Source organism: Saccoglossus kowalevskii, chromosome 3 (genome assembly GCF_978046115.1).
Source record: "Saccoglossus kowalevskii chromosome 3, keSacKowa6.1, whole genome shotgun sequence".
NCBI lineage: Eukaryota > Metazoa > Hemichordata > Enteropneusta > Harrimaniidae > Saccoglossus > Saccoglossus kowalevskii.
The window spans coordinates 18,375,076-18,388,617 of NC_140643.1; the positions used below are offsets into that span (position 1 = coordinate 18,375,076).

The following is a 13,542-nucleotide window of genomic DNA, read 5'->3' on the forward strand; positions in this document are numbered from 1 at the left end:
TTGAAATTAGGGAAATGTTATTCATGCCAAGAATAAATTAATATGAACCAACAGCATATTTAATAATTTAGAGTGAATAATTGGCTGTTTTAGTATCAACAGAAATCAGATGCATTACCGGTAAATGACTTAACATCGTAATGTATGATAGGATATGCTATTCATGCATCCTACTGAATTTCATTTGTCCAGACTCAAGTACAGGGATACAAAACGAATCATCATGGACATGTATCTCAACATGTATGTTTGTATCAAATTTGAAATCGGACAAATCCTGTCCAAGATACCACATTCTCAACAAGATGGATGCTGATCATGGAACAAAGGGACATGAACATGTATTCCTATATGTATGACGTATGTGCCAAATATGATTGAAAATTGTTCCCAAACCTTGGAGATATAGTAGCATGGTCAAAAAGCAAGATAGCCACCAGTCAGCCATCTTTGATCTGATTGTAAAACCAATTGTCATGGACAGGTAATAAAAAATGTATGCACCAATTGTGAACAAAGACTGACAAAGCATGCATAAGATACATTTTCAAATAACAAAATGGCTTACAGTCGGCCATGGATTGAATCAGTAAATACATGTGCATATGACCCTGATAAAGTACTAGGCACATGCAAAGAATGTATACAAGTCCCTGTTTCGAAATAATGGCACCTCTAGGCATGATGAAAGTTAACAAAAAATCTGATATTTCATACTTGTTAACAGATGACTGAGTAAAGGTCCAACTTTAAATTTTATATATTTGCAGATTTTTAATAGTTTTTATTACAAGTTGCAATGTTGTAACATAACTTAAGCAATTAAAGGTAATAATTAAAGTTTTGCAAAGCACATTTCATTATTCATTTCATTTAAAGGAAACATCAATCCAAACAACATAATGACCTCTAAAGTAAATGCTCCACAAATGTAGGCGAATGCAATTTACAGTATTTTTATATCACTTTTCATCAGTATTATGTAGTCAGCCATCTTGATTTTCAAGCAAAGGATTATGGGTAAAGTATGACATCATAGAATCTGATAGTTTTAAACCATAAATGCTGATGGATGTAAATATTGTAATTAAAAGTTGCATCATTTCTGTTTCGTCATTGTAAAAGTGTTGAGGAAATCAAAGGCTATGCAACTCATTTCACAATTTGAATTCCACCAAAAAAGACGTACTATCCAGTACTTGATTAAGCACCCACCCCTTAAAAATACAATTACAAGAACTGAGAACCCTGGGCATGAGTGCGGTTGATAGATGTTTCTCTTAGTGCAGGAAATACAGAATGTAAAAATAGTAGCTTATGGCTTGTTATATATAAATAAAAAACAAAACAAATTTATGAAACTACTGAAGCTGATGATTATCACTTAGTCTTTTGTTATTAGTTGCAATCGGCAGTAATAATCGCAGTAACTGCATACTGACATGTGACATCATTGGAAAATTGAGCTACATGAAAAAAATATGTGAATGCATATGAAACAAATATGTAAATTATTAAGCAAATAACACCGAATAAACGGCATGGTAAATACTATTTCAAATCAAAGTAAACACGTACTGCATGCGCGACTTGAATCAGCGATCATGTGCAGCACCTAATCGCTTAGCTTCACGTCACTACATGTCTTCGCCTCTGCCACCCCCCAAAAAGGATGCTTAATAACCAAGCTTATTACATGCAGAGAGCATGAAACTCATCCATGTAAATTATTAATCACATATCAATTCAATTTAATTAGATAGTGGTTTCACAAGATTCCTACACATGTATTTTTATTTGTATTGATCATCACATATCAAGAAAATCAAAAATCAAAAAAAAAATCAAATTAATAATTATAATAAAAATTGAGTAGACAATAATGAGATATGTATCATTCTTGAAAAGTGATGCATCACATTTTAGGGTAATTAACATAAACTACACCATGGACACAATTTGTAATTTCTCTCACTCATAAATTTTTTTTGGATACAACAAACAATAGGCAAGTATTTGTTGTGTAGTAAGTCCCAAAATTTAATCTGCGTATCATTACAAACGAGAGACCTTGTTTGAAATTTAGGGTCAATCTCTTATCTTGCATTTCTAAGGAAGCAGAATTGTGGTTAACGCAATCCCCAGTTTTTTAATCCTCGTCTGATGAAAAAAATCCAGGTTCATCTTGTCGGTATACAACTTTGGGTAGTCTGGTAACTCTAGAATTGATATCAATGGCAGTCTTTACTATTGCTTGTACACTTTCAGATGCAGGAGATATAACAGGTGTGTTACTACGACTACGGCGACTCCGCAGGTTGTAAGAAATATTTGGGTTTGAATACTAAAAAAAAAAATAAGAAAGCAAATAGATAAGTTATAGTTACATGTATTGCACTGTGACAATGTAAAGATGATAGGTGAGGAAATAGAAATCAGATTGAGATCAAGTAAAACTAATTTATATGTAACTAGTTTTTTAATTTGTGAAAATGGCTGCATGTAGGGAAAACAAGTCAAGGTAGCCCTATTTTGTATTTGATGGAATTTTTAACTTAACAAAAATATTTTTAGTGCCTTTACTATCGTTTCAGTCATTCTTTGAACAATATTGTTTATGTAAAAGTTGCTGCACTGCTGTTAGTTATTATCAACATTGCTAGTAAATTCACAGAAAGTGCTTTGAGTGTCATCATGATGAACTACATGTATGAACAGTAATCAGCCAAATACTTTCCCAACCTAAAATGTATCGTGTTCTGATGAATTTATTTATAATTTGAATAAAGCTTGATAAAATGACTAAAACGAAATTAATTTTAAATATCCATGTCAATTATTCTACATTACAATTATCCAATTACTTTTCCAACCTAAAATATATTTTTCTGATAAATTTATTTATAATTTGAATAAAGCTTCCTATAATGACTGAAACGATATTAAAATATCCATGTCAATTATTCTACATTTCAATTATCGTTTAAGCAGTGCTGTTTTATGTCCAGTACGTAATAATCATTTTGTTCTTTTCAATTAGAATAACGGATTGACATTATACAAAATAATAAAAGTTGTTACACAATGGGACCCACGTTAAATACGACATGCAGCGACAGTTATGACTTTTATTATACAAGACTGTCGCAGACAATGGCTCTCAGTAGTAATTAAACAGTCAAAATACTACTCTTTCTACCTGTGGCGTTGTCTGTCTTGATTTTGTTTTGCGTCCTTTGGGTCGTCCCTTTCTTTTGCTTCCTTTCTTTGGATCTATCGATGGTTGCTTGATAACGCCCAAACTACCTGGAAATTACACAACAATCATTACTATATAACACTGTACAAAAGCAAGTACACTTGCACTTCATCAGTTACAATTTGGCACATGTAGACAGCATACAATAGTATGCACATTTGGCTTAAAATAAATTTTAGTTGAGATGCGTTTAAGCAGACCCAATACACTGGTAGTACCACGGCTATTAGACAGTGCATTACACTTCGGGTAAATAAAGAAAGTGCTCACCAACTTGCATCTCATTTAATCATTTAATTTACACGGGAACATCAAGCAAAGCTTAATCACTAATATGTAAGTTCATGTAAGCTCATCTGTGTATGATCTGAGAGAATCAAATGTTTGATCAGATCTAGCAATACTTTAGGCAGCTTGATTGAGGAATTTTTTTTTATAAATTTCTTGTATGTCATAGTGCTGCAAATGCTACACTGAGGTCCTTTAGAATGGGTGCAAGTCTTATGAAATTTCTGGATGATTCCTACAATATTTTACCGGTACTTATGTAAAAAGAACATAATTGGACTTGTTAGGTTTTTATTTTCACTAATAAAAGAAATCTGCTAAATTGAATCAATGTGCATGTAAACTAACTATAATCCTCATTGTTTCACTGGCAAATTAATGAATATGCTCAAAGGGTGACAATCGTCGTGCCGATATGGGACTCATAGCGATGTATACATTGTTTATTTACATGAAATTCAAACACGTGCTGCGCAACGACCACCGCACTTTAAAACAGAGAAATTGAAAGGCACTATAAATAAATGGTTTTACAGTAATTCAAAATGTGTTGTTCTTTGCAGGCCTTTATTTTGAAATACCATACATGCACTTTGAGCATTCGAACACCAATGCAGCCTTTCAGCGTGAGCAATTTGCTACTCATTTAATCATGTTATCGTAAAATCTGTATTAGAAGATGCATCCCTAATAGAAGTCACTCCCATTATTTTTGAATAATTGAGAGCCAAAAATTCATCATTTCTTATATGTGTAGATTGCTCCAGTAGAAGCTGCATCCCCTCTATTGCATTGTACCATTTCAAAAGAAGATTTCTAATACAGATTTTACAGTACTTTCCCTTCTACGTTTCAGTAATGGTATCTTGTACCACTCATAGAAATTAAACATTCTTACAAACTTAACCACTCACTTGTATTTGATATCATGCTTACTGACAGGTTATTTTCCTGATCAAAATTTGAGGAAGTCTTAGTTGTATCCTGGATTGGTGTACTACTCCTGGTGAGTTTTGCAACCGATTGGTTCAGTGTTGGCGTGCTGCTTCGACTGCTATGCTGGCTGCAACCATTTACAATGGTGACAAAACTGGCATCGCTATCACTGTCAGACAGACCAGAATCACAATCCGAGAAGAAATCCGTTGGTGCTTTGTCTTTCCTTGCATCTACAACTGGAATGACAGTTTTAGGTAAATAGATTCTATTGCCATCCTAAAATGAGTTTCACATTCTAATTCACATTTCCAAAATGGGACGCTAGAATATCGCTAGTCCGACAATGTGCTTGGATATTCTCGCAGTTCCCAGTCCTGTACAAAGTTTGCAGTGTCTTTGACTTGCCAAATAATAGATGACTAACATTTTCTTGCAGGATACTTAATCAAAGACGCACATACTATAAAATACTTATTCTTGCTTGAAATAAATTTTCGCTATTTTCGGTGAAGGAATGATTCTCTGAAAATAAAATACAGCGAATATATTTCACGTTCAAACTCTTAAAAAATCATCTAAAATTAATTCCAGTTAAAATAAAGTGTATTACAGTATTAAGTATTTAAAGCACATTTTCTGGCTAAATATTTTCTTGCAGCTGATAAGAACATGTTGCTTAATAGATCCAGCAAGCAGAAATTTTTAGTTTTATAATGCAATCTAAGAATCCAGATTTTCAAAACCCCGTCATTGAAACGAGTGAATACTGCATTAGTTGTGTAACACATTTTGTATTGAAATGAACTACACTAAACTCCTTGATAACATTTCTCTGAGACTGCATTATGTATTTTTGTTATTATAGCATTATTTATATTTATCAGTGCAGGGCATGGCAAGCTGGGTTAAGAGATTGAAACTTAAAACCAAAGTTTGTTATTCCACTAAGCGATATTATCAGGAGAGACACACACTATACACAATGGTCTTCCCAGACTTTATTTAAGCATGGTGGTTGGCACGAGCATGATAGATTTTATCAATGAAACAAGGGTAGTTATTGATACTCAAATAATAAAAATTATGATAAAAACATTAGCAACCATTTATATGCAAATTGGCCACCATGGCTGAACCTATAGCTGGAGAGAACACTGCAATAGTCAAGTCTTTGGTTCCCTAGTTGCTAGGCAACCAAATTATCACACATGCATAGAGGGTTAAGTACACAATCTTGTACTTCTGGGTCATCATGACAATGCTGTTTTATGCAGATATTTCACTAACACTAGCATCAGTTTTGAACCAATGAATGTCGATTTGGTAGGTTGTCTTTGAAAATTGAAAACCTTGTTTACAAATATTAAATGGCTGGGCCTTTTTAATAGCTTAGTAAGCGCAGCAGCCAGAAAACACAAAACTATTTTACAAAAACTGTAACGACTTACCAGAAAGAAAGAAGAAATGGACAAGACATGTACAAGTCACAATCAGAGGTTTGGTAAATGAAAGAAAAGAAAAAACATATACAGGTAAAACAAATGTGCATTTCTAAACTGAAAATTGGTTACACATAAACCCTACAATATACAGTATAGTTTACCCAGGGTGCTTAGAAAAAATAGGGAGATTACAGTGTGCAAATAACATCTAACAAAGTATGGGGGTATATCACAATACTAAAATTAGAATATTATAATAACATTCAATTTCATGCATTACGGTAACAGTAGAATATAATAGAAAGAGCATGATGGTTTCATCATTTAACATTTCACTTCTTACTTCGCACAGAAGTGAGTTCAAGCTTACCAGTTGTCCATTTCTCAGTCCCAGCAAATGCTTGTACTTGAGTTATCTGTTTCATAATCTGGTGATTGTTCACTGCCGTTTGATGTACTGGTAATGCTTCAATGGATGGCAAGGGAGCATTATTTGGAAGCTGCAACGCAGGCGTGTTCTCACCTAAAAATAAATGATGAGGAAAAAAGCAATAGAATCAGAAGGAAAACTGAACCATTAAAAACACTGAGGAAGTGAAGGTTGCTTGTAATACACCAGTAGTTCAGCTTCATAGGCAAATTAAATACTGTAAAATGACTAATGTTCCCTGGGTTTAAATTTCGCTGATTTACCATTTCAGGCATATTCAGTGAGTTTTAAATTCACAGTTTTATCATTTAGATAATATGTTCTATGCTAAATTTTACATATTCACTGGGTTTTAATTTAGCGCATTTTCAAGTCAGCGAAATAAGCTAAATTAAAACCCAGTGAATAATTAACCCCTTTACAGTAAGCTACTTGTATGCGAATTTCAAATATGCAAATAGACCTTTCAAAGAATATTATGCTAATTAATGCAAATCAGATGTAAATTTTAGCATATAAGAAGACTATAGGTTTTGCAGTAGCCCTGTGCCCACTGCTTTTCAGGAGATATTTACATGCCATGGCTGAGTAATCTCTCGAACACTCTCAATTATTTCTGTTATCATAAAGAGTGGCCACAAGAGTTGAAAAACACAAAACAGCAATAGCCTATCTTTAATTTCATGTAACACAAAAATTAACCGCATTTCATAAAATTAAACTTTTGATTAAGATTTTTACAGAAAAATAATCACAGGTCATTAATGAATTGCTTTTGATTCATTCTTATAGTGCGCATCTATTTGCTCTACACCAATAATTTGTTTTTTTCACACTGACATTAATAGCACTATGAGAGTGTATGCATGGACAGTCGATGACTATATACAACTACCGGGGTATCACACAATTCACAACGCTGTAGGACCAAGCTAGACGGACGTACAACCCACACTAGTAGTGGTCAACAAAATACTTACAACTTTTTATTATTTATGAAAGATCAACATATGACAGTACTTACTAATACTGAGAAGAAAGTTTTTGAGTTCTGAATTCTGTTTCTTAATGTCTAGAAGGAGACAGTTATTGATTGCAGCAAAGTCTTTGTAACTATAGGCCATTATTAACAATATCAACAATGCAAGGAAACAAAATACTTGTCTACAGATCCACATCCTCCCATATACTGCTTCCTGGGAAACAAATAAAGCAATACAAATTTAAAAATTTGACGATTGAGTGCTTGCATTTCATATTATAATTTATAACACATCACTCGTTAATACTGTACTGTAATTGGTCAAAACAGGATCATGCGTTATTGGCCAAATTACCATAGTAGTGCCAGGGAAATTACTAATTCCCTAGGGAGACGAGTACATCAACTAGTGCCCGGGGATGACATCACTCGTCACCTGATCGTGTGATTTCCAATATGTCGTCTGCTAGTTCGGTCGCTGATATCGATGGCCCGCCTCGAAAGACTGGACGATTTAGCTTCAGCTCAGAAGAAGAACTTCACACACTAGTGGAAAATAAAGATGCACCGAAGACGAAGGACGCAATCAGGTTTTCTAGAAGCGTCTTTACATCGTTTTGTGAAGAAATCAGGACACTGCTAGCAGACATCGAGAAGAAGACATGCAGTGTGTTTACTATTAATGGTACAGTATGAACGTGTAATGTGTTATAAAACACATATTGCATGGCCTAATTCGGGCACTAGTATACGTCTATTTCTCAAAAAAAGTCCCACAAAATGTTGTTAAATCACAGTTCACAGTATTTTCTCATAGTAGGTTTTTATTTTCTCATTCTGGGTTGTGGGATACCAACAATACTTGCGCAGGCCGAGGGAAATAGCAGGTATTGTTGGTATCCCACAACCCAGAATGAGAAAATAAAAACCTACTATGAGAAAATACTGTGAACTGTGATTTAACAACATTTTGTGGGACTTTTTGTACATAGAACTGAATGTATGATCACTACATCAAATTTTCACTTGCCTAAAAAAATTCAGAAAAGTTTGTCTCACAAAATTAAATCAGTTTATAATAAGCAACTGTTGACAATTCAGATTGAAAATCAAAACATGTATCAGGCGAATTTGAATGTGTGTACATTATAATAACAGCCTGATATTGGTTGAAAATGAGAATTTATGGTGTTTGTCTGATCAAATTTTGTCAAAATCTTGATGGGTCACAGCAACATATTTTTAAGCTGTGGTGTATAAAAGGAAATTACACGTCCACCAGTTTTCAGTATGCTTTGTTGTCACATGAACCCTGGCCATTTCCTAACCAATCTTGCCTATTTGTGGATACACAAGGTTGACTAAGACATTTTGCTTGATAACTGTCTCTACAACCAAATCAAGCTCCAATCCACTATCATCTAAATCTAGTTCTTCCTCAGCTTGGTTCTTGTATACTAAATCAGAGTGGGAGAACTGAGCATGTACCACGGCCTCTTGTGCTCCTGAGACATGTATCGTTATTTTGTGCATGTTGAAGAATGCAGAGGAAGTAGGGTAAACGAAACCTGACTTTGAAGACGTATAATTGGCGTTATTGTTTTTACTGTACCAGCCATTTTGCGGAAGCAATGAAAAAAATTACCATGTCAATTTGAAGCTCTCATTTAAAATGACAACAGTAAAAGAAAAGTTTATGTTCCATGACATACCGTATACGTACACATATGATCGATGAATGGAAGTTTCGGTCAACAGATTACTATTTACTCATGACTTGCACATTACAAGTACAGATTTATTTATATTGATTTACTCATATTTATATTTATATTTTTTAACTGGCATGCTGCAAGTAAGTATTTATTATATTTATTTACTAATAAATAAATAAATGTTACAAGCACGACATGTCACAGTACATAAATATAAATAGGTCGCACTTGTAATGTATGGGTTCAAGAATGCAAAAGCTCAATTCAAAGGCACCATTGAAAACCTAACAATGCCGTAACGCCACAAGTTTACAGAAATTGTATTTTACAGTCGACTACGAGCAAAACAAAACCAGAAAACTGCTTTCAAAAAATTCCATGGACCCCATGAGCATTGAACAATGTGATACAATAAGTCCATTTAAATCTAATGCATGATGTTAGCTTATAGAATTAATACCTCCAGTCGAAATGGTAACAGCTGTGGAGAAAGTAAACAACTAGCTAGACTATGCATATTACATTTCCTATGATGCACTTGTACAAATCCTGGGATTGTGGGGCCACAGTTTAAACTCTTTTACAATGTCGTAACATGCTTACCTCGATCTGTTTTTCTCTTTCGTTATGTCAACATAAGTAACATTGGCATGAAGCCGAAGGGACACAAAAAAACAAATGTGAACAAACTTGTTATCCTCACACAATCACATAACTATTTTATTGTTGATAATAAAAAACCATGGTTACTGACAGGATATTTATTGATTGATTTTAAAATTACAGAAACCAATCCTATATTAAGCCGCAGTCCCTCAGAGAACCCTTATTCTGATTATACAAAACAAGCACAGTCCAGAGGGACTGTGAAAGAACCAAGAACAAACTTTGTTCTTGGTTCTTTCACAGTCGCTTCTTTGAAAGGTGATAATATTGACTAATCAGCACACAGACAGACAACATTTGTGAAGAGAGATCTAGAAAATCTGCATATTAAGCTGTTAGGAGATTGAAAACTTGTATTTTTACAATAGTTTACACCAAATATGCCAAATCTACCATTATTCACATAGGTGTCAAGATACCTTCAAAAATTTACAGTCAAATTTGGGGACAGGGAAAAAAAATTGAAGTTCACTTGTAAATATAAACTACTGTCATCTGTTCAACTTCATTAAATGTTAAAGGGAACCTTCCAAGCCCAGGGATTGCATCAATGATTCATGGGACACTATTGTTTATGTTGTTTATCCTTTGTTATCCATTGTAATTTTAATCCAGAAAGTAAATTTGTTGTGAGATAAGGTTTAACTGGAAGTGCCTCTTTAAGGCACAATTCAGTCCCCTGGGGCGTTTGTTTATTGGAGGTGTGGCTATGTTAATGAGTTTTGTTGATCACTGACACCTACCATAGACCCTCTACTGGGGGGTCTATGCACCTACACAGCATATATTTACAGAACACCTCATGGTTTGTTTACAAGCTTGTAACACTAATCCCCAGAAGCTCAATGCTATGTTCACACGGCAGCATTCTATCGGAGCCGAACTACTGCTCCTCCCACAGATTAACAGGAGATTATCTACAATGCGTTCATACGGTCGGGAGCCGAACGAGAGCCGAGATCTGCCAGAGTTAGATTCAGTTCGATCAGAGCCGAACGGAACAGTGCCCTTGAATAATTAGTGACTGAAAACGATTTTAGTGTGTACTTTTTTTCTTTACATGGCATGATGCTGTTGAGCTAGGAGAAAAAGGAGCCCGAGCATGGAGGTAGAAAAGACAATGACTGGTATTATGATTTAGGTACTAGTATCTCGAATAAACAGGAAACACGGCAGCTAAAATACGTTTAATACAGCCTATTCGCTCAAGTTATTGTCATGCAAAATAACCATTTTGTAACTATTCAACTGTAGTGATATCTAAACTACTAGGAAGAATCACAGATTCTCTCTATCTATCATAGAGGGACTATGGAAGAATCTAAACCTACCAGGAACACGTCTCCGTACCGCGATCGCTTCTACGATTTTTATCTTTAGTGTCTTTAAAAAGTTTCCGTTCAGTCGTTCTTTCAAGTTTTTGTCGCATAATTTCGTACGCCATTTTTTGTTTCCCATTGAGCTATCAATTTATCGCAATGATTCGTTACTATACACTAGGACGCGTACCTTTTATTCAAGCGGGAAATTACGTGAAATTATGAAAGATGTTGTCTCCGCCACAATTGAAATGAGAGGTTACTCGAAGAAGACGATTGAGGGCGTGATTTCGGCTCCGATAGTTGGGCCCCGATGCAATCGGAGCCATGTCGGGACTCAACCCTGTCGGAGTTCAACCCCGAGGGTTTAGTGGAGCCGAACTTGGCTCGAGCCGAACGCGTTCACACGGACATTTTTGCTGGCTCGAGCCGGCTCGAGCCGTTAGGCTCCGATAAAATGCTGTCGTGTGAACGTAGCACAAATGTGTGTAGCACTCCAGTCAGGAACTGTATACTTTCTGTTTGGGGCTAATACAGAATCTGTTCTGAAGATACAAACGATGTGGTATTGACAATTTCTTTGAATAACGTTTATTTTACATTAGTTTCACAATCACATCGTGCTATTCACTTTCTATTCTTTCTATATACGGTATTGAAATGTACATATGAATACCAAGATGTACCAAGATGTCACAAATTTAATACTGTACAATGACTAATTTTCACTGGGTTTAAATTTTGCTGATTTATCATATTCAGTCAAATTCAGTGGGTTTAAATTCATGGTCTTATCATTTAGATAATATGTTCTATGCTAAATTTTTACATATTCATTGGGTTTTAATTTTGCGCAATTTTTAGTCACCGAAATAAGCAAAATTAAAACCCAGTGAATAATTAACCCCTTTACAGTATACTAGTATTTTGTGTTCATTCATCAGTGCATGATGTTTATGAATATTAAATTTATCAGATTTTACAATACTTTGTTAATTTCAATTAACTACAAAAGTACAATACCAAATCAACATGTTCATCACAGAACTTAAACTATAACATAATTAGCAGTTCCTGCATCTTGCTTGAAAAATTGACGCTACCATGCACAAGGAAGCCTAGCAACCAAAGAAAATCAAACTCCATTTGATAAAAAGTACTTACTACCCTCGCATTATTCATCGTTACTTACCGTATCGTCTGTTATCCTGACAATCACCCTCTCAACAGTAATGTTCACCAGTAATATTATAAACATCCAGAATCGTGCATTGCTGGTTCTCGGCGTGGAGGTCAAGAGATAAGATATCAAGGCACTTAATGCATAAAAAAACAAGGAATAAAAACCAGTGAATTCTATCATCACCATTTTCTGCAAATCAGCAACTTTTTGGAAAGCCTCAGCAAATAAAATTTTATGCTCTGCGGCTGTGGCTTTCATTTCATTGAATGAAGACTGGATATCTTCAGTTTGCGAGTTCAGTGTCTCCTTCAAATGTTGTCCACTCTGTAAAATTTCTTCCTGGTTTTTCAGAGATTCGTTCTGCCTGACGATCATCTGTTCTTGGATTTTACCAGCCACCTCCAATTGCTCGGCGACAGTCTCGGAGCTATCGGCCAATCTCGACACAGTACTCTCTGTTCGCTCATGCCAAATTTGATTTTGAAGGAAAAAGCAAATATTCTGCGTATGAGTGAAAAACTCTGTATAAGCGATGAACCCCCTGTCATCCATATTCGTGGTACATTCTTTGAGTGTTTGTCCCGGTAAACATTCATAGGTGTTAAGACCCAGCTTCGATAAATGGCAATTTGCAAACGCTAGAGCAAGATGGCTTTGTTCATCATCAGTTAGTCGCCTGCATCCCTCGTTTATTTGCTGTAAGGCGTTGGTCCAACATTGGCCGTATCTTGGGTGACGAGTGTACTCTTGCAGAGCGGAAAATTGCGTCTCTCCTTCCTTAAATTTTGACTGATCGTCACTGGACATTTCAAATCTCGGAGTGGAGGCGATACTGAGATCAAATAGGACGATCGTAATAAATACAGCAGCTCCGATAACCAATCGCATTGTCGACCACTCACTCATTTCCGTCGACGTTATATGGCCATCAGACATCAAACCAGCAAAGTAATTGCAAAAAATATAACGATCTATTGTAAAGTGAACGTTTGGTAAGAGTGCGAACACACACTCACATGCTCCAGGGATTTAAAACTTTTGAATGAGTTGTTGTTGAGTGTCCTTATCTGTTCAGCTGTGGCCAATCAAATTACTTCGTTGGAGGACACAGTTACCGAACAAACGAAACACCGGAAACACGAGAAATGAACAGCGCCCTCGGTTTTACTTTGGAAAACTTCGCAAATACAGTGTTTGGATAATATCACCGTAGTAAATATACAATAATTATTGATTTCAAAATTATCCCAATTTAAAATAATAAATTAAATGTATTAACAAAAGCATCAATATGAAAATTTCTTAACATTCCTTGACCA

At 35.1% G+C, this 13,542-nt stretch overlaps 1 protein-coding gene across 2 annotated transcripts; it reads right to left on the reverse strand.

Annotated features, from left to right (window-relative positions):
* Positions 1-748: 748 nt before the first annotated feature.
* On the reverse strand, positions 749-13,378 carry LOC100374938 (uncharacterized). 2 transcript variants are annotated; one of them, XM_085496841.1, is made up of 6 exons: positions 12,233-13,378; positions 7,383-7,554; positions 6,299-6,451; positions 4,462-4,716; positions 3,200-3,306; positions 749-2,344 (listed from the first exon to the last, which is right to left on the reverse strand). In XM_085496841.1, the coding sequence occupies exons 1-6, from the start codon at positions 13,157-13,159 to the stop codon at positions 2,150-2,152; spliced, it is 1,809 nt and encodes a 602-aa protein (XP_085352967.1). In that variant the 5' UTR covers positions 13,160-13,378; the 3' UTR covers positions 749-2,149. The 2 variants fall into 2 exon arrangements, with proteins under 2 accessions (XP_085352967.1, XP_077868463.1); XM_078012337.2 differs by having other exon boundaries at positions 4,462-4,722.
* Positions 13,379-13,542: the final 164 nt, after the last annotated feature.

Excerpts from the sequence above, each read along its gene's own strand:
- LOC100374938 (XM_078012337.2), bottom strand. The coding sequence starts at position 13,159 with ATGTCTGATGGCCATATAACGTCGACGGAAATGAGTGAGTGGTCGACA. Across the intron at positions 7,555-12,232 it reads TCAGGATAACAGACGATACG|GAAGCAGTATATGGGAGGAT; the intron begins GTAAGTAACGAT and ends TTTGTTTCCCAG. Across the intron at positions 6,452-7,382 it reads AAACTTTCTTCTCAGTATTA|GTGAGAACACGCCTGCGTTG; the intron begins GTAAGTACTGTC and ends ATTTATTTTTAG.